A 21,248-nucleotide genomic window follows, 5' to 3' on the forward strand; every position below is an offset into this window, starting at 1 on the left:
CGGTGCCGAGAAGCCGGCGCCTGCGCACGGAAGGCAAGGCCCCGCACTCCCCGCCCACCTCTGAAAGTGGCGCCTGCGCAGAGAGGACGAGATCCTCCCCGCCTCCGAACACCGCGCCTGCGCACAGAGGGCGAGGCCGGCCGCGCCGCGCCGCGCCTGCGCGCCGAGGGCGAGGCCACCGGCGCCCCGCCCGTCCCCGAACGCCGCGCCTGCGCAGTCGGGAAAGAGCAGGCCGGCTCGGCGCCTGAGCGCTCGGGGCCGTGGCGGTGGCGGTGGCGGCGGCGCTGTCGGTGGCGGCGGCGATGGAACCCGGCGAGCAGCTGAGCGAGCTGGTGTCCGCCGAGGGCCGAAACCGGAAGGCGGTGCTGTGCCAGCGATGCGGCTCGCGGGTGCTGCAGCCCGGCACCGCGCTCTTCTCCCGCCGGCAGGTAGGGAGGCGCGCCGCCGCGGGCTCCAGTTGCCGCCCGCCGAGTCGGTATCCGTCTCGGCCTTCTCTGCTCCCCGTCGCGGGTCGGGACCTGCGCGTCCCTCCCGGCCGCTCGCCGCGCGGTGGAACCTTGAGAGCCGGCTTGGCTGGGGTCCGCACGGTGGAGCCTCCGCCAGTCCCGTGCAGAGTGGCCTCGTGCCCACTTCCGCGTGCTCTGCGCGGCGCCGCGCCGGCCCCACGGGGCTCCGCACCCCACGTGCCCGCCCGCAGGACCCCGCCACCGCTCCCCGGCCCACGCCCGGTTTAATTTTGAAAGCACCTTCACAACAGGGGGGGATTGGGCTGCGGTTTAAGAGATTTGGGATGCACATCAAAGCTGTAGCAGGGTGCTGCCGGGGTCCACTGGATTCTGCTGAGCCTCCCCCCCAAAAAAAAGCATCGTACGCCCCCCACCCCCAGCACACACACAGAAAGCGCCCTCCTGGACAGGAGTTTCCAGGACGGAAACCCAAACCTAAGGATGGCGAAGTTCCCGCGCATCTGTAACCCCACTTTGGCTTTATGAAGAGTGATTTGTATTAGTTGTTCATGCAGCTAGACTAGGAAAGTCGGTAGCTGCTTCACCCCCCTCTTCTACACCTAGGCGGTACCGAACCAGCAGTCACTACTTGGATTTGCCTGCTGAATTCAGGTAAAGGGTTGGGTTAGCACGAGTGATACAGAATAGTGTATCTAGTTGTGTTCACTGTTTCCCGTCATCAGTGACATCACGTGTAAAGTGTTCAATGCCCTCGAATGCCATGTGTCTCAAATCTTACCTGAAGTTTGTGGCAGAGAAAGTTACAATGAAGCTCAGTTAGAGACAGCTGGATAGATAGTGCTAGTCATTATTGTGAGAGAAAGTATGATGCTTTTGTTGTTTTGGCATCATACCCTGGAGTGCGGGGATTTGCTTCTGCCTCTGCTCAGGGATCACCCCTGGCGGTGCACAGGGGATGCTGGTGATCAAACCCGGGCAGCAGCGTGCACACACTCTACCCACTGGACTACTGCTCTGGCCTAGAAAGTATAGGTTTTGTTTGTTATTTGGTCTTTTGGGATCAAACCCAGCGATGCTCAAGGGTTGCTCCTGGCTCTGCACTTAGGAACTACTTCTGGCAGTGCTCCGGAGACCTTATGGGTTGCTGAGGATTGAACCCCAATTGGCGCATGCAACCTGCTTTACTATTGCTCCGACCCCTGGTTTTTTTTTTTTTTTTTAACTGAAGTAAAATTGGTTTAGGTTTGATTTGGGTTTGGATTTGGGACTATACCCAGCGATACTCGGGTTACTTCTGGCTCTGCAGTCAGAAATTGCTGGCAGTAGTCAGGGGACCATATGGGATATTGGGAATTGAACCCCAGTCAACCATGTGCAAGCCAAGTGCCCTACTCTATACTCTCTCTATACTATCACTCCAGCCCAATAGGAAATTGGTTTTTAACCAATTTTATAAGTTTCACATATCTGTAGATACTATCTGTGTTTGCCTTAAACAGCTGGTTTTCATCCATCACCATACGGTGGATCCCTTTTGCCCATGTGGACTCATTCTCCTTTCCACTTCCATTCTGGTAGCCACAGTTTGGTCTCATAGACTAAATGATGGTTTGGTTTGGTTCATTTGGAGAACTGAAAACTGCCAACCTAGCCAGTACATGGGATACAATGAAGTGGTAAGAAATGAAGCCAGATGAAGTTATGGTGATTGAAATAGAGGAGGTGAGGCGCCCTGGGAAGCCACATCCTAGGAGAGAGGGAACCCTTGAATGGGGTTCAGGTATAAGGTCAAGGGGAGACTAAGCTGATGCCAGTCAGCCGTGGACAAGACAGGGGCATGGCAGGAGTGGGCGACGAAGATTGGGCGCATAGGAGAGAAAGTATAGAGCAGACTTTGAACAAGGATATGAGAGCAGATGGGGCTGGGGTGATAGTACAGTGGGTAAAGAGTTTGCTTTACATGCAGCCCACCCAGGTTTGATCCACAGCTTGCCATATGGTCCTGTTAGCCTTCTAGGAATAAGTGGTCCATGAATGCAGAGCCAGGAGTAAACCCTGAGCACCTTCAGGAGTGCCCTACCCAAAAAAAAAGATGTGTGTGTGTGGGGGGGACAAGGTCAACAGCTATACTCTGGGGTTTTTATCCAAGGAAAATGAAAACTTGTGTTGGGCCCCGACAATAGTACAGCAGGTTAGGGTACTTGCCTTGTGCATGACCAATGTGGGTTCAGTCCCCAGTGAAGGCTTGGTTCCCCAAGCCTTCCAGGAGTGATCCCTAAGCTCAGAGCCAGGGCGAAGCCCTGAATACTGGAGTGTGGCCCAAAATAAAAAGAAAATTTGTGTCATGCAAAAACCAATGCACAGAATTTTCAGTTGTACCATGTAGCCCCAAACTGAAAATAGCCTAATTATTTATCCTTTAAGAAGTGAATGATTAAAACAAGCAGGCCAGCCACACCACGAAGTGAACTGTGGTTTACCTATTCCATGAAAACCTTTTTTCATGCTGGAGCAATAGTATAGCAGGCAGTGCACTTGCTTTGCATCCCACCAGGAGTGATCCCTGCCATAATAATCTACCTAGAAAGACTCACTGTTCCAAACGTTACGTGATCTGACTTTAGCAGTTGTCCTCAGCTTTGAGGTGACTGGGTTGGGATCTGTCTGCAGACAAATGCATTTACAGACTAATAAGGTTTAATAGAGGCAAATCGAGGCAACAGCACCCAGAGTGACCCCTCGAATGAGCAGTTCCTAGCTACGTTCAGGCACTCATCAAAGAGGAAGTTCTGCAGAGGTAGAGTTTTGCACCATAAATGGAATAGTATGAGAGACACCGTCCCTTAGTGGCGTTCAGGGGCTACTCAACTGTTCTGGTGTTCAGGGGTCACTCAGTGGTGCCTGGAGCCTCTGTGGAGCCAGGTCTTCCACGTAGCCCATGAGCCCTTCCCAGGCTCCCCCCTTATATACCTCAAGGTGTAGCCAAGATCAGCAATCAGCTTGAGAGCCCAGCAACAGATAGTAGATAAATCATGGAGTATGGGAGCCAGACAGATAGTCCAGGGGGTAAGGGGCTTGCCTGTCACATGACTAACCCTGGTTCAAATTGCATCACCACATCTGGTTCCACTGCCAGGAGTGATCCCTGAGCACTGCAGGCTGTGGCCCCCAAACAGAGTGGGATCGATAATACAGAGGGTGGGGCACTTGCCTTGCATGCAGCTGACCCAGGTTCAGTCCCTAGCACTGCATCTGGCCCCCAGTCATTGCTCGGTGTGGCCCAAAAACAGAAGAAGGTTGACTTACGGGCCAGAGAGAGGTTCGGGGGTTAAGGCACTGGACTCACAGCTAAACCCAGTTTCATCCCTGGCACTGCATATGGGCCGCTGAGCACCATGGGTGTGGTCCAAAGCCCCCTGCCCCCAGTTGTGGATATTGAGTGCAGGGTAGGTGTTTCAGGTGGCACAACTGAGGATGGTGAGTCAGTGGGTGGAGTGGTGGTTCTGGATCCCAGCCCTTCCTCTCTCTCCGGGTACCTGGCAACTTGGGGTCCAACATGCAGATACAGAGTATTGAATGCACACTAGCAATTCTCAAGGCTGCCACGCTGCAGCTTTGGGGAGAGGCTTACTCATTCCCCACCTGAGTAGATCCTCATTTGCTTTGTTGGAAGAAGTGTTAGTCCAGTTTTTTCTTTTCCAGTTAAAATCTGGAGGTTGGTGAGGTAACTCAGGACTGGAGCATATGCATTGCACGGGGAAGGCCCAGGGTCAGCCCTCAGGCACCTCTGGGAGCAGCTACCTGAGCACTGCTGGGCATAGCCCCCACCAAAAAAAATCTTAGGGCCACAGCAATTAGTATAGCAGGTAGAACATTTTCCTTGCACACAGCCAACACTGGTTCAGATGAGGGTTCAGACCTGGGTTCAATCCCTTGCATCCGATAGGGTCTCCTGAGCGCTGCCAGGAGTAATTCCTGAGTGCAGAACCAGGAGTAACATCTGAGCATCGCTGGGTATGACCGAAAAAGCCAAAAAAAAGAAAAAAACCCCAAATCTTAGTTTTGTTTGGGCACTACACCTGAATTGCACAAAGGTCCACCCTGGTGGACTCAAGACCATATGGGATGCTGGGGATCAGACCCAGGTCACATGTGGGCAGGGCAACTCCCTATCTGCTGTATTATCACTCTACACCCATAAATTTTAATTTTAATTAAACCTTTTATTTGGATTGCCAGTGCACTAAGGTGGCCCTTTCATATTGGTTTGGAATATATTAGAAGTAGCACTGTAGCACTGGAAGTGTGTCATGGGCTGGGAAATAAGCTTATCAGTAATATCCAAACATAAAAGGTCAGGGATGCCTGGCTTTGCTGGCATTGTGCTTTGCAGGAGCCTGGGGCACAATGCCACGATGAGGCATTAAAGGGATTTTGGTAGGGCCATAGTGATAGTGCCACAGGTAGAACGCTTGCCTTGCGTGCAATCAACCTGGATTTAATCCCTTACGGCCCTCCATGTACTACCAGAAGTGATTCCTAAGTTCAGAGTCAGGTGTAACCCCTGAGCATCATCAGGTGTGGTCCAAAAACAATAGTGCTCGCTTCAGCAGCACATACACAAAAACAGCAACAGAAGAATGACTTTTGCCACTTGAGGGTGCTGAGAGATAGGATAGGGCAAGGGCACTGTCTGTGGTGGGGGAAGCGATCAGGTTGGAGAGGGAGGCGGCGCAGTAAGCGGTAAAGTGTGATGGATGGAACCCTGTCAGCAACACCACTGTAAGCCACAGGGCAAACACTTGAAAATCAAAAAGTGCCTCTCCTAGAAGCAGGCCAGTGGGTGGGAGACAAGCGGGTGTTGACACTGGTGAGACATCAGTGTTGGAACATTGAATGCCTGAACCTAGTCATGAATTGTAAAATCTTAGCACGCCGAAGGTTGTGAATGTTCTCTGTCTCACCGCCTGCGTTCAGTGCTCTTGAGCCACTGTGTGTGGCCTGGATCAGGACGGCTGTTGGCCAGGGGCAGACGAAGGAAGAAACAAGAGCCAGGCTGGTCGATATCAATTGTAGTTTATTCCAATCCTCTTCACTCCTGTCTCCTCTGCTTCCTCCTCTCCTGGGCCCCAATCTGGAACCTTTCTCCTTCTGGCTGACTCTGGAGCTCTGGAGCCCGAGCTCTCTCACTTCTGACTCTGCTTCTCCAAGCTTACATTCTTAGTTTATATAGCAATCATGTAGGGTGGTGACACAAAGATGGGTTGGACACGGACAAATCAACAAAGAGAGGTAAGACCACTCTCCAGGAGATTAACTCAAGGATAAAATCTCATCTAAAGAATTTGCTCCAGATCACTAGGAGATCCACTCAAGGGTGGGATCCCAACGAGAATGTGTTCTTCCCTCAGCTAGTAATCTACTTAAATAGTTGTAGTAAATCTAGTTCCAATATTTCTAGCAATGTCCTTCTGTATGAGCACAGTAAGAGATATAAACTTACAGTTTGGTTCTTCCTGAGAACATCTCACTATACATTCTGTAGTCCTCAGGCCAGGTTAGTCTTCCTAGCCCCAGGAGGGTCCTAGTCTCGTCGTTACTTACTTTTGGATCATGACAGCATTTGTCCATGATCATGCCCTCAACTTATAGTTGAGTATCGTGGTGCTTTGGCCTGGCCCATTTCGATGCCAAGGTAACTCACAGCATGCCCTGGGTCCATTCAGTCCCTCATTGGGACCCTGCTTTGAGGGTGCTAGGAACTAAGGGCAACTGAGTCAAGAAAGCAGATGCCCAGGAGTAAATATTTTTCAGAGTCAGTCAAGTTACAAAGCATAATATTAACTGTCTTCCTGTGTCCATACAGAAAGGACATTGCTTACAATACAAGTTCAGTGTCCTTAGAAGGATCTGATCTTATAAGCTAACAGAATCTGATTAGGGAGAAAAGGTGATTAGCTGGCTGGGGAGGAGAGCACAGAGAAAAGTTTACAGATAAACAGAAGAATGGGAGTGACTGGGGAGCACTGGGATCGGTGTGACTGATAAACCTAAGCTACTTGAGGAAGGACAAAGCAGTGTTATCCTACAATGAATGGCTTTGAAATCTCACTGACTAAATTTTTTTTTAATTAATTTTTTAAAAAAAGTGAGAGGGAATTGTGGTATATGTGTCAGACTCTCCTAACATCTGGGGAGGCATGTAAATTAGAGCATACAAAGACCCTAGGGATGATGGTCCCCCCCCTTTTTTTTTAAGTGAATCACCATGAGGTACAGTTACAAACTTACAAACTTTCTTGTTTGCTTTACAGTCATACAATGATTTTTTTTTCTTTTCTTTTTGGATCACATCTGGAGATGCACAGGGGTTACTCCTGGCTCTCCACTCAGGAGATGCACAAGGGTTGCTCCTGGCGGTGCTCAGGGGACCATATGGGATGCTGGGAATCGAACCCATGTAGGCCACATGGAAGGCAAACGCCCTACTCGCTGTGCTATCACTCCAGCCCCAATAGTCTGCATTTTTGAGCCTGGTTTTCCTGGTTGGTTTTAAGCAGTGCCAGGCACCTCTGAGGTATATCACCCAGAGGTGTTCCAGTGGCCCCCAGTACCAGGGCCTGAACCCAAGGCCTGGAGCATGCCAGGCTTGAACTCTAGGACCAAACTGACCCCTCGATTTTCCTTTCCTTTGTAACATTCTTTACATAACATAAATCAGCACAGTCATAACAAAGACAGAAAGAGTTGGAGCCGGACCCTATTTCTGCTCTGCGTGGACACTGTTACAGTTCTAGACACTGGAAACACAGTAACCAAGACCGCAGAGCTACATGCTCTCAAGCTTGTCTGGTAAATAGGTCTTTAGTTAATAAGGGCACTTCAGAGAATAATCAGTGATAAGTGGAAAAGGTAGAGTAGCTAGAAGAGCCCTTGGAGATGTATGAATATAATCGTTATTTTGGTGACAGTAGTGGTTCCTTGGAATATATCCTAAGGTTTTTATCCTAAGTGGATAAAACCATACTTTTTTATTTATTGGTTTTGAGTCACACCTGGCAGTGTGCAGGGCTCACTCCAGGCTCTGCACTCAGGGATCACACCTAGTGGGGCTCAGGGGACCATAGAGGGTGCTGGGGATCATACCAGGGTCAGCCACATGCAAGGCAGACACCTTTCTAGCTCTGCTCTCTCCAGCCCTGAAATTGTACCCTTGAAGTACCTAAGGTTTATGTGCCAGTTATACCTCAGTAAAACTTTTGTGTTGGGGTGGGTTGTTTTTGTGTGTGTGGTCTTTGCGGGGGGCGGGGGGGAGGGCACCTGACTCTGCTTAGGCTGTACTTGTGGCTCTGCCCTCTCAGGAATCACTCCTGGCAGTGCTGGGAGTCAAACCCAGTTCAGCCATGTGCAGTGTGCAGGGCAAGTGCCCTGTTTGCTGTGCTCTCTCTTCAGCGCTCCTGTTTTGTTATTGTTTTCCCATTAAAAGTGGGGGCTACCTGGGGCTGGAGCGATAGCTCAGCCGGTGGGGAGTTTGCCTTGCACATGGAGGACCCAGCTTCAATTCCCAGCATCCCATTAGGTCCCCCAAGCACCATCAGGAGTAATTCCTGAGTGCATGAGCCAGGAGTAACCCCTGTGTATCACCGAGTGTGACCTAAAAAGAAAAAAAAAGTGGGAGCTACCTTTCGGAAGTCCCCGCGCCTGGGCCCACCTCCAGAGAAGCAGGCACCAATGAGGCATGTCAGTTCAGTCGTCAGGGCCGTCACTGTGCAAGGGACCTTGCCCATAGGTTCTGGTGGTTAAACTTGGGTCCTTAACGGATACCAGGCACTTGAGCTGGCCCAGCAAAGCTGTTTTAAACAATGACAGTAATAATTCTAATTATTTGGTTTGGGAAGACTACCTGAGTTGAAGCTGAATGTCAGAGTCCATTGGATATCAGCTCTGCCAGACTCTGCAGGCAGAGACGACTCATCGCACCTGAGGAAGGCATGAAGGCTGGGGTGGTTGGGCAAGTGAGCTGGGGGAGAGCACGGCCACGCTGGCCTCTTGGACTTTGGTCAGGATGTTGGTGGAGTCAAGCTCCTAGAGCAGCCAGTGTTCTTCTGCCCTACCTGGTGGGGGTGGGGGTGAAGATTGGGGGCCATACCCAGCCAGGCTCAGGACTTACACCTTGATCAAGGATCACTTCTGGCAATGCTTGGGGGACAGTATAAGATGCCAGAAATTGAACCCAGGGGCCGCATAGCCCCTCTCACCGTACTGTCGTTCCAGCCCCTCTCTGCCAGGTCTTTTAAGATGAGGGAAATGGGGGGGTGGAGCGATAACACAGCGGGTAGGGCATTTTCCTTGCACGCAGCTGACCCGGGTTTGGTTCCCAGCATCCCATATGGTCCCCTGAGCACCACCCGGAGTAATTCCTGAGTGCAGAGCCAGGAGTGACCCCTGTGCAATGCTGGGTATGACCCAAAAGAAAAAAAAAAAAAGATGAGGGCAAAGGGCAATGGTGGTAGCAGGGATGCCACCTAACACCTTAGTCTGTGACTTAAATAATGGGGTGCTTCACTGTGTTTTCATCTCAAGAAACTGCCAGGAAGTAGTGTGAAGCCAGTCAGACAAAGCTGGCAACAGCTTTTCTTTTCTCTGTGTTCTCATCATTGCAGCTTTTCCTTCCCTCCATGAGAAAGAAGCCGGCCCTGGCTGACGGCAGCGACCCTGACGGCGATGTCCTCCAGGAACACTGGCTGGTCGATGACATGTTCATCTTTGAGAACGTGGGCTTCACCAAGGATGTGGGCAACATCAAGTTTCTGGTCTGCGCAGACTGTGAAATCGGGCCTATTGGCTGGCATTGCCTGGATGACAAGAACAGTTTCTATGTGGCCTTGGAACGGGTTTCCCATGAGTGACTGAGGGGAGGGGGGTTTGTGCCACTCCCAATTATAAAGCGACTCCCCGCCAGAACTGGCGCTGATCTCTCCCAACCTAACTGCTCGCCCCTCCCTTCTCTGTCCTGGCACGTCCAGCTGGACACGCGAAAGGCTAGTCCTGCTTCCAGAAACCCTGAGCACACGTCCCCAGCTTAGTTCACTTTCATCACACTTCCTAATCTCCTTCTGGTTTTGGGACACTGTGTGGCACAAGTCACCAGGTCCTGGGCCATCTGTTGGCACCTTGGGTTCCAGCTCTCGGAGGGCAGAGCTCAGCCGTGGAGCCACAGTGGCTCGTGGCAGCTGCTGCCTGGGTGCTGAGAGGTGAGACTCCACCTCTCCTCTCTCCTGGAAGCAAGCAGACAAGTGTTTCAAGGACTATTGTGTGGCTGCCTGTAGCTAGAGTGATTTAGTCTTTTCTTTTAAAGAAAAGCATTTACAGGCTTTGGTATCGAAACTGCTGGTGAGAAACTGCAACCACGCCTCTGGCACCATTTTTGTGACCCTCTGCTCTAGGTTGGTGGTGACCTCTCATGATGAGGACAGATTTGGCCCACGAGCCTTCGGCCTGTGATGGGGTCTCTCCATCCTGTGGTCTCTGCACTGAGATTAGATTTTCAACCCCAGATGACAGTCTCTTCAAAGAGAACTTGGCTCTGTTTTCTCTGGATCTCTTAAATCCCTAGTGAAGGGTGTGGGCCTGTGCCATGTTCTGCATGAATGTCGATGTTTGTTTCCCTGGACAGGCATTAGGAAAGACTGAATTCATGGGCAGTGCCATTTCCTGCACCTCAGGGTACGGTTCTTATCCTGATGGTTTAGGTTCCGTTGAAGTCCCTGTTACGACCCAGAATATAAAATTTCCATCCTAATCTCCACATGTCTGTTAGAGAAATTGCAGTGTCGACCTAACTGTTGCTAGTGGATTTGTTTAACTCCTCAGTTGGCTTTTCAAGTGTTCTCTCATTTCTCTGAGGAGTCCCATGATCCTACCTCTTGAGATTCAGAGGAAGCCTGGGATTGACATAAGGACCAAATAGAGACTTTTCTCATCAGCCCTCCAGTCCTGTTTTCATTTTCTGCTGCCTTCTTCCTTCTCCCCAAAACTTCCTCTAAGGGCTCCCTGGGTAAAGTGCAAATCTTTCGTGTTTCAGCCCCGCTTCTCCCTAGGTAGTGGTTTCCTTTGCAGAAAGGGCCTGGATAAGCACTAGTAAAAACTGAGAGAACTCAGCTGTCTGATTCTGTGGTGAAGGCACTTGCAGGAAAACTGAGAATAATCTACTCAGGTCAGAAGAAACAAGACCAAATGGATACCTGGCGTATATCACCGTGACCCTCTGACCTGTCCATCGCAAGCCAAAACCTAGGCAAAGCATTTTTTCTTAGACTTTGATTACTTGCTTTTTTTTAATCACAAAATTAGTACATACTTGTTGCAGATTACTTAAAAAGGGGTATAAAATTTTTTTAATGAGTCATTTTAATACCATCCAGAGATTGTCAGTGATAATGTGGTATATATCCTGCGTATATATGTAAACATGTCTTTTTTTTAACGAAAGAGCTCATATTTTGCTCTTTTTGACTTTTGGTGGTCCTGAGTTTAAATCCAGGGCCTCACACATGTAAGGCACAAATTATACCCTAGTAACTTGTTTTCTTTCATGAAATACTGATTTCCAAGTAGATACACATATATGTACACCGTTGTTTTTAGTATCCTGTTAATGTTCCTGTGCTATAATTTATTTAAACAGTTTACTATGAGATTATCTCCAGTTTCTTACAGTGTCATATAATGTGCAACCTTATATTTAAATTGTATACATGTTTTTGATTATTTTCTGGAGTACATTAGAAGTGCAATTGTGGGGTACACACACTTTTAAGGCTGTGCTGTATGGACACATATGGAAACACAGCTGTTCCAAACACCCCACTGTGAAAGAGCATTTATCTACACCCTTCTGACACTGGGTATTTATTAGTAAAATAATATTTTACCACTGTAATAGAAAAATAGTATTGTTTCAATTTGCATTAATTTTATTTCTAACAAATTTTATACTTATTAGCCATTTGTATTTTCTTTTTGAGAATTGCCAAATCTTGTCTTCATAGCCAAAAATATCAAGTTATTGTACTTTTACAGTTTGATCTGAAAGAAATAAAGGTATTTAAATGGCAAAAGTTAAAAATCCTGTATGCCTTTGGGAAGAGTACGTTTGTTTTTTGGGCCACACCTGGCGGTGCTCAAGGATTAATCCTGGCTCTGCACTCAGGATTCTCTCCTGGCAGGCTTTGGGGACCATATGGGGTGCCAGGTATTGAACCCCAGTCAGCCATGTGCAAACAAACACCCTAACCACTGTACTATCTGTACTGCCTGAGAACTGAAATCTTAACATCAATATTTATCTTGAGTCTGTTAACTCCCTGAAAATGAGAATAGCATCTCTTCTTTCTTCATCTCACACAAATAGACTCGCAGTAAAGACCTGTGGATCACTCAGCTGCTCCTTGCTGAAGTATATTGAGGTGTGTAGTAGACGTGCCCTGAAGGTCAAGTTCAAACACCCAACAAGATTTCTTGTTGGGCCTTGGAGACCTCAACGCAGGTACCTGACACTGCTGGGAGCCAGTGTCGTTTCTACAGGGAAAGAGAGACCTGCCCAGGAGTGACTGACCTGATTAGTGGAACCTCCCCAAGGAGCCATCACAGATCTTGGTTCTGATCAACTGGCATGAAAGGGCATGGTCAAGATGGCCAAATAGGAAATTGTGTTTGTTGCCTGCAATCCCCAAATGTACATTAAAACTTACATTAAGAAGAATGTGGAGGGTGTGTGCAGAGCAGTAGTACCGTGGGAAGGGTGCTTGCCTTCCCTTGCACACAGCTGACCTGGGCTCAGTCCCCCGGCACCCCATATGTTCTCTGAGCCCCACCAGGAGTGATCCCTAAGTGCCTTGCTGGTGTCACCCAAAAGCAAAAAGATGAATAAAGGGAGGGGAGGACAGGATGGGGTAGACTAATACTGTGAACTCCCTGGGTCTCACCTCACAGCATTACATGGAATGATCCCTGAGTGCAGAGCCAGAAGTAGATAGCCCTGATCATCACTGGGTATGACTCCAGTCACCACACACACACATACAACTTGCATTAGTCTATTAGTCTACAGAAACAACGCCAATCTACACTTCTACACTGAGGCATAAGAACAACAGCTGACTCAGTGAATGATGCCCTTCCCAAGGAAGAAACCCCAGTCTAGGGTAACAGGATGCAACTTAGAACAGATCTCTTGAGTGTAGAACTTTACCCTGGGGTAGGGGACGGGAGCCAAGGGGTGGTTCTTGGGGTCTGGAGGTAGAAGAAGGCAAGCCCAGTTCCTCCTACTAAGTAACACAGTAACCTCTAACAGCTCTGAAACTGGAAGCAAGAAACTCAGTATGAATGGATTTAAGGGGACTGGAGACTCAGATGCTGCAGATCAATGCACAAGCTGAGTGACCCAGTACACAGCAACCAAGTGTGTGTGAACACCATCACTCAAGTGTCCAACCCCTAGAGCACACTGCAACCGAGTGTGTAAGTCCCAGACATCATAGCTACAACAAAGGGAAGGGGGCAGGAGGGGGATGAAGGTGTGGCCTGAGCAACTTTCCTAACAGTCAGTTAGGCACCAGACTGGATCTGAGTCTCCACAGGGACAAAGCCCGAGGGCAAGTGAGAGTCTCACTTCCCCTGGCAAAGTGCTGGAAGACTTAGCAGGAGTGCTTCCTCCTAGCAGACAAAAAACCCCTCTGTCCCTGCCAGTGATGAACAAGCCACACTCCTACAGCAGGAAGCACCTTACAGCCCTCAAAGCACAGCCACTGTCTGCTGCCTCCTTGTGGATTCAGGGTCAACTATACTCTGCTCCCAGCCAGCCCTGTGCTGCCTGGGACCAGGGACCTGTGATTGTAAATGCCCAGTTGTCACTCAGGGCTGCTACAACCCAGGTCCTGGGAAGCACTGGACATGAAGAGATGGAGGAACTCGCCTATACCAAGAGATCACAACCACAACCTGGGAAGAACTAATGCTAGCATTGTACACGTCTCTTCATTAGGAGTACAAAGGCGAAGTAAAAAAATGAACGTAAGAGATAGTTTGGGAAAAGTTTTAACTAATCATAAAACCAACAAGATAGTACAGCAGGTACGGTGTTTGACTTACAATTGGTCCAGGTTTGATCCCCAGCATCCCATATGGTCCCCTGAGCACCTTCAGGAGTGATCCTTGAGCTCAGAGACAGGAGTAATATCGGAGCATTGCTGAGTGTGACTCTAAAACATAAAGTCACTCCTGTTCAGGGCTGGGGCTGATCTAGAGCACCCCAACCTGATATGCCTGGTGCCACCAGCAATCCTAATGACTAAATATCCACATCCCACACCCACCGTGAGTAAGAACCCATCACAATATCAATAGGAAGAGACAGGAAGATTTGGGGGTTTTGTGGAGCTTTTTTTTTTCTTTGAGGGGGCCACACCCAGCTGTGCTCAGGGGCTAATTCTTGGCTCTGCTCATGGATTACTCCTGGCAGGTTCTGGGTACCATGAGGGGAACAGGGATCAGACCTGGATCAAGCTGAAGGGACCATACAGAGCCATGAAAATGGAACCTGCGCTGGCTATGTGCAAGGCAAGTGCCCCCCTTACCTGCTGTACTATCTCTCCAGCCCTGAGATAAAGAGATTACTTTTCAAAATATATTAGCTTCTCTTCAAAATCTATCACAAGAATGTTAGAAACTTGGGGTCAGAGAGTACATCGGGTAGGAAGCTTTCCTTGCACAGAGCTGAGCTGGGTTCGGTCCTTGGAATCCCATATGGTCCCCAGATTACCACAAGATTACCAAGAGTGATTCCTGAGTGCAAAGCCTGAAGCGCTGAGCATCACTGGGTGTGGCAAAACAATAACAACAACAAAAAACAAATAAAAAGCTGTCCACACACAAAAACCAGGAACGAAGAAATGGCAGTTTCTCTTGCTATTTTTTTATTTCTATTACGGAGACACACCCAGCAGTTTCCAGGGACCAGGGATACCCCAGGGTGTCAGGGTTCACCCATGGACTTCACATAGAAAGGAACCTCTCCCCGGCCCCAGGTCAGTCACCTTTGTAAGAGGACATGGATCCCAACCGGCGAGAGGGACCAGACACAGGAGCGGGGAAGTCCACGAACTCTGGGCCGAACAGGAAATTGACACTGAACCACAACGGGACACAGCGCCCCCTCGAGGAAGCAAGTGTTGCTGAACCCCCAGGAGCCTGTGATCTGCTTCACGACCCTGTCAGCTCTCTCAAGAGACAGGCTCTCTCCTGGTCCCTCCCACAGTGGACTGGCCTTGTGCTGTCATTAGCTGTTTCTTGCTTGCTAGGCGCTGCTTGGGTGACAGAGCCACCTGCAAAGAGAAATTGGTTTTAGCTATTGCTGTTACTAAATGTTGGGGCTCTGCAGAATCTAGGGAAGATCCACATAATTCACTAGAGAGGAGGCTGGGGCCAGAGCAATAGTATAGCAGGGAGGGCTTTTGCCTCGCATGCGGCCGACCCAGGTTTGATCTCCAACATCCCATATGGTCACATATGACCTTGAGCATCTCAACCTGATGTGACTGGTGCCACCAGCGAGCCCAATTACTAAATGTCCACAGCCCGCACCCAGCATGTGTAAGAACCCCATCATCACAACATCAACAGGAGGAGACAAGAAGATTGGAGTGTTTCGTGGGGCTTTTTTTTTTTGAGGGGGCCACACCCAGCTGTGCTCAGGGCTAATTCTTGGTTCTGCTCAAGGATACCTGGCATCCCATATGAACACCCTGGTCCCCTGAACACCACCAGGAGTAATTCCTGAGTGCAGAGCCAGGAATAGTCCCTGAGCATTGCAGGGTGTCACCCAAAAAGAAAAAAAGAAAAAGAGACTTGGCTCTTGAAACCCGTTTTCTCCCTTAAACATGTATCTCGCTTTCTCATCTCTGTTTCTTTGCTCCCTCTCTTTTACTCTGGAGAAGCTCGTATTCTCTTTCAATTTTATTTATTTATTTGCTTCATCAAGGGAAAAAAGAGGGGTTATTAAGAGGTTATCAAATAGAAAGGGTTAGGACTGGAAAGATAAAGTACAGCAGGTAGGGCACTTGCCCTGTGACTGTTCCAGACTTTCTCTCTCTCCCTCTCTCTCTCTCTCCCTCTCTCTCCATTTCTCTCTCTCTCTCTCTCTCTCTCTGGCAAATGAGCGGCTCTGTCCCCACTGTAATGTCACAGTCATTTACCTGCCTCCCCAGGAGATCAGCCCTCACTCAGCCTCATGTTGCACACCTCTCAAAGGGGCAGAAGATGGAGAATGAAAAAGGGAAATGTGGATGCTGAGGGTTGGTGTTACCAATGGGCAAAGACGGTGACTCTGGTAAGCATCAGAGTCCCCCTCATTTTGTTCCCCTGGGCCAATCTTCTTCTGTGATTTACACATATCTCCATCTACCTGTCATCAGGTGCACCCATGTGCAGTTTTCCCTGGAAGTGCCTTTCTGATGAGGGAGATTTGTACTTCTTATTTATCCCAGGCCAGAATTAATCCTTTTCTTTTTCTTTTCTGTTTTTTTTTCTTTTTGGGTCACACCTGGCAATGCTCAGGGGTTACTTCTGGCTCTGCACTCAGGAATTACTCCTGGGGATGCTCGGGGGTCATGGGGATCGAACCCCTTCCATGGGTTTGCTGCAGTCCGGATGGAAGGACTTTTTTCCACGTGAAGTCTGTATGCACACAAGGGGGACCCTTTTGTGGTCAAGACCTGCGCACCCACTTCCTCCGAAGTGCATCCGAAGTGTCGGCACGCCTTGAGCCCCAGACATCTCTCCCCACCCCCACCGCCACTCCGCACAGGAAAGGAGGAAGTGAATTCCCTCTGCGGGGGAGGGGGGGAGCGCCGGTCATTGAGGACCCCCAGGGTTCCCCGTCCGGTTCGGGGACGCCGGGAGCCCGGAGAACCCAAGGTGTTACAGTTGCCGGCCCCGGTGGCACTCGCCGTCGCTTGCGCCGCGTCCGCACCAGGCCCTGGGCGGAGCGGAGACCCCCGCGGGGATGGAGCCGGCCGCCGCGCTGCCCCTGGGGGGCCCGGGCCGGCTGGGCGAGTTCCTGCCGCCGCCCGAGTGCCCGGTCTTCGAGCCCAGCTGGGAGGAGTTCGCCGACCCCTTCGCCTTCATCCACAAGATCCGCCCCATCGCCGAGCAGACGGGGATCTGCAAGGTGCGGCCGCCGCCGGTGAGTGTGGCACGCGGCGCGGGGTCCCGGGCGACGGGCGCGGTGCTCCCCGGGGCGGGGGGACGGGCGTGGGGGTCCCAGGCAGCGGGGGATCCGGGGCGGCGGGATGGGCGCGGGGGTCCCCAGGGAGGCGGGATGGACACGTGCTCAGGGGCCCCCGGGGCGGCGAGATGGGCGCGGGGGTCCCCAGGGAGGCGGGATGGGCGCGTGCTCGGGGGTCCCCGGGGCGGCAGGATGGGCGCGGGGGTCCCCAGGGAGGCGGGCTGGTCGCGCGCGCGGGGTTCCCCGGGGGGCGCGGGAGCGGCGGTCCGGGGCGGCGAGGCCCGAGCTGTAGTGCGCCGAGCCGAGTCTCCAGACCGCTGCGGCGACGGCCTCACCCGCCCACCTACCCAGACGCACCTGCGAACCAGCCGTTTTCCTGGCCTGATCATTGGTAATTTTGAACAGTGGAAAATTTAAGGCATTGTTTTTGTTTGTTTGTTGTTTGTTGTTGAGCCACACCGACTGCGCTCTGGCCTTACTCTTTCTTGGCTTTGCGCTCAGGGATCACTCCAACGGTGCTCCGGGGGACCAGATGGGGTGCCGGGGATGTCCATCCGTCAGCCACTTGCAAGGCTCACGCCCTGCCTACTCTTTATTACTTTGGCCCCGAAGGCACATTCTTAGTGATGGGAAATAAGCTTTAGGGCTGAAGACGTTGTACCGTGGGGGTCAGGCCCTTGTCGGTTGTTCACCCAGGTTTGATCCCTTGGGCTCACAGCCCAGGAAAACCTGGAGGCCTGAGTACAGCTGGATGTGGCCACCTCAACCCCCCACCCCCACCCCTGCCCCCCAAAAAAAGTAAAATGGGGCCAGGGGAGCTTATCCGTGTTAATATGTATTAAAAAATTTTTTTAAACAAGTTCCTGTAGATGTAAAAGAATAGAGTCAAAGTACTTTTAGGTTTTTACAAATGGGCATTGTCTTAAGTAATTCCACCATGACCTTATACAAAGTGGGTTTCTCTGCACTGTTCACCTTATTTCCTACTGTAGGTAGTCTGAACCTGAAAATGAGGGAGGTGGAATCCCCCATTTTCCCCTGCAGTGAAGGGATTTTTTTTTCTTTTTGGGTCACACCCGGCAGTGCTCAGGGGTTACTCCTGGCTTTTGCACTCAGGAATTACTCCTGGCGATGCTCCGGGGACCATGTGGGATGCTGGGACTTGAACCTGGGTTGGCCATGTGCAAGGCCAACGCCCTACCCACTGTGCTATGGCTCTAGCCCCTTGAACATAAAATTTTTTGAACATAAAATTTCTCTCAAAGGCTTGAAATATTAATGCTAGAATAGCACAGCGGGTAGGGCGTTCCCCTTACAAGCGGCCAACATGGCCGACCCAAGTTCGATTCCTCCGCCCCTCTCGGAGAGCCCGGCAAGCTACCGAGAGTATTCGATATGCCAGACACAGTAACAACAAAGTCTCCAATGGAGACGTTACTGGGCCCGCTCGAGCAAATCGACGATCAACGGGAGGGCCTTTACCTTTACCTTTACCTTATAGAAAATGGTATTCCTATTAGTTTAGATGAAGCTTCCCTTTAAGTGGATTGTATTTAACAATTTGTGAATTCATAGATGCAGAGATAACTTAGAGGTCTGGAGGAGACCCCCGATGCTTTGCATGTAGGTGGCTGGGGATCCACAAGAGCGGGTCCCTAAGCCACCAGGAGTCACCCCCAAACCCATAGCCCAGAGTAGCCCCTGAATTCTGCATAGTGTGATCCAGTACCCCAAAATAAATTTTAAAAAAAATTAGGCAACACCTGGAGATGCTCAGGGCTTACTCCTGGCTCTGCATGCTGGAATTACTCCTGACAGTGCTTGAAGGACCATATGGGATCCTTGGGATGGAACCCTGGTTGGCCACGCCAAGGCAAATGCCCTACACCTGCTGTACTATCACTCCAGCCCATAAATGTCCTTAAAAATCTTAATTTATGTTTCCTCTATTCAAAATAGTTTCTTAGAACTTTTTAGTTGAAAATACCCATTTTCTGGGACCAGTGAGGTAGTACAGTGGGAAGGTGCTTGCTTTAAACGCAACTGACCCAGGCTTGATGATCCCTGTGTCCCCATACAGTCCTGCAGGCACCAGCAATAGTGAGCCTAGAGCCAGGAGTAAGATCTGAGCACCAAGTGTGGCCCTAAACCAAAAGAAAAAAAAAAGAAAACAGCAACAACAACTGAATACCCTTTTTCTAAGTAGACTGAAATATGAGAACCAGTCACAGAATTCAGAGGCTTGAGTGCTTTTGCCTTGCGTTTAAAGAGAAGGAAAAAAAAAATAATAAGAACAGGAAAGCAAAACAACCTAATTAAAAGATAGGAAAAATCCCTTAATACACACTTTGCAAAGAGGTTATATAGCTGGCCCAAAGACACATGAAAAAAAATCTTCGTACCACTTATCAGTAAAATGCAAATCAGTACCAGGAGTGGTCACTCACATCTCTGAGAATGACCTTATAAAAAGATTGGACATAACTGCGAGCTCAATGTGGAAACACAAACTCATGAAACCTCTGGAAAATGGTCTGGGATTCCTTAATAAAATTGGGTGAGGGGTGGGATGGAGAGAGAGTACCCTGGGAAGGCACCTTGCATATGGCAGACCCAGTTTGATCTGAACCTGAATTTGCATTTCTTTGATAATAAGTGATGATGAATACTTGTCATATGCCTACTGGCCATCTGAATGTCTTAAAAAAAAAAAAAACCTGGGGGCTGGAGAGATAGCACAGCAGTTAGGGTGTTTGCCTTGCACTCGACCCACCCAGGTTCAATTCCCAGCATCCCATATGGTCCCCTGAGCACCGCCAGGAGTAACTCTTGAGTGCAGAGCCAGGAGTAACTCCTGTGCACCGCCGGGTGTGACCCAAAAAAAGCAAAAAAAAAAAAAAAAAAAGCCTGTTCCTCTTATTCTTTGATGTGTGTGTGTGCGCGCGCACATGAGTGCGTACGTGTGCACACGTACATGTGTATATGTGTGTGTGGTTTTATTTTGATATATAAAACACTGCTCTTTGTCAGATGTGTTTTGAACAAATATTTACTCCTGCGTGCTCGGGGGACTATCTGGGATGCTGAAGATCATTTCAGGCAGGACTCAGAATCAGGCAGGACTCTCTGACACACTGATAACTTTTACTGAGTGGAGCTTTTATTAGGCCAGAGCTATAGTTCAGTGGGTATGGTGTTTGCTTTGCACATGGCCAACCTAAATTTGATCCTCAGCACCCCATGTGGTTGCCTGAGCAAGCCAGGAGTGATCCTTGAGCATAAAACCAGGACTAAGTCCTAAAAAGGAAAAAAAAAAAAAAGCAAGTAGAGCTTTTATTAAGCACACATTCCTATGAAGCATGCATGCTGCAGAAGACAGATATCAAAACATTACCCTGTTGCTCTAATCGCCTAACTCCAGAGACAAAGAACAAATCCCTACCAAAACCACATAATTGCAAGGTCTTTAAGGCTAGCTGTTTTCTATTTTCCTGTGGTTGTACTCACTCATCAGCTGGGGATATTTAAACCAGATGGAAATGTCTCATTCTTTACAGGCTAGCACCTATAAGGAATTGAAGGGAAGAGACAGAACATCTCTTCTCCCCAAAGGCTCTGAACAAACTGTGACGCTCCCCAATTTTCCAGTCGGGAGACTGGTGTCGAGGGTCTGTGCAGAATGTGGGTTTGGGGTCCCAGAAACTGTCCTTGGGGCGTACTCCAGTCTAGAATCACCCATATTCCAGCTAGGAGTGCAGATTTTCTCTTCCTTTACCTTATAAGGGTCTCTTCTTCTTCCCATCATCCTTTCTCCTTCCTCTCATATTTCTGAAAATGAAACTATTTTACTTCTCTGGAAATTCCTTTCTATATCAAAAAACAAAAGAGCCTAACATGACTTAGAGATTGGGACTAACACAAAAAGAAAGAGTAAAACATTTTTTATAAAAGGACTGAACTGGGGGCCGGAGCGATTGTCCAGCTGGGAGGGTGTTTGCCTTGCACTCAGCCTACCCAGGTTCAATCTCCAGCATCCCAGATCGTCCCCTGAGCACTGCCAGAAGTAATTCCTGAGTGCAGAGCCAGGAGTAACCCCTGAGGAGCATCGCGGAGTGTAACCCCTGCCCAGAAAAAGGACTGAACTAGGACGAACTTATAGCTCAAAGGACTGGAGCACATGCTTTGCATGTGGGGGGCCCAAGTTCAGTCTCTGCAACCATGCGGTTCCCAAAAGACAGATACCAAAACCTTACCCTGTTGCTCTAATCGCCTAACTCAAGAAAAGAAGAACAAACCCTTACCAACACCACAAGATTGCAAGGTCTTTAAGGCTAGCTATTCTCAATTTGCCTGTGGTTGTACATCTCCTGGTGCCATTCCAAGCACCACGCCAGGAATAGCCCCTGAGCACCACCACGTGTGGCCCTAGAACAACAAACAAGCAAATTATACTTGAAGGAAACTCGTTAATCTGATTCTTCTAAATTATTTTAAAA

At 49.6% G+C, this 21,248-nt stretch overlaps 1 protein-coding gene across 1 annotated transcript; it reads left to right on the plus strand.

The window, feature by feature from the left end:
• The first annotated feature begins 258 nt into the window (after positions 1–258).
• RABIF (RAB interacting factor) lies at positions 259–11,592 on the plus strand. Its single transcript, XM_056110657.1, has 2 exons — positions 259–428; positions 9,131–11,592. Exons 1-2 carry the CDS (start codon positions 303–305, stop codon positions 9,374–9,376), a joined length of 372 nt encoding a protein of 123 aa, XP_055966632.1. The 5' UTR covers positions 259–302; the 3' UTR covers positions 9,377–11,592.
• The last annotated feature ends 9,656 nt before the right edge of the window (positions 11,593–21,248 follow it).

This window comes from Sorex fumeus, unplaced genomic scaffold, assembly GCF_029834395.1.
Source record: "Sorex fumeus unplaced genomic scaffold, SorFum_2.1 ptg000010l, whole genome shotgun sequence".
NCBI classification, from domain to species: Eukaryota; Metazoa; Chordata; class Mammalia; order Eulipotyphla; family Soricidae; genus Sorex; species Sorex fumeus.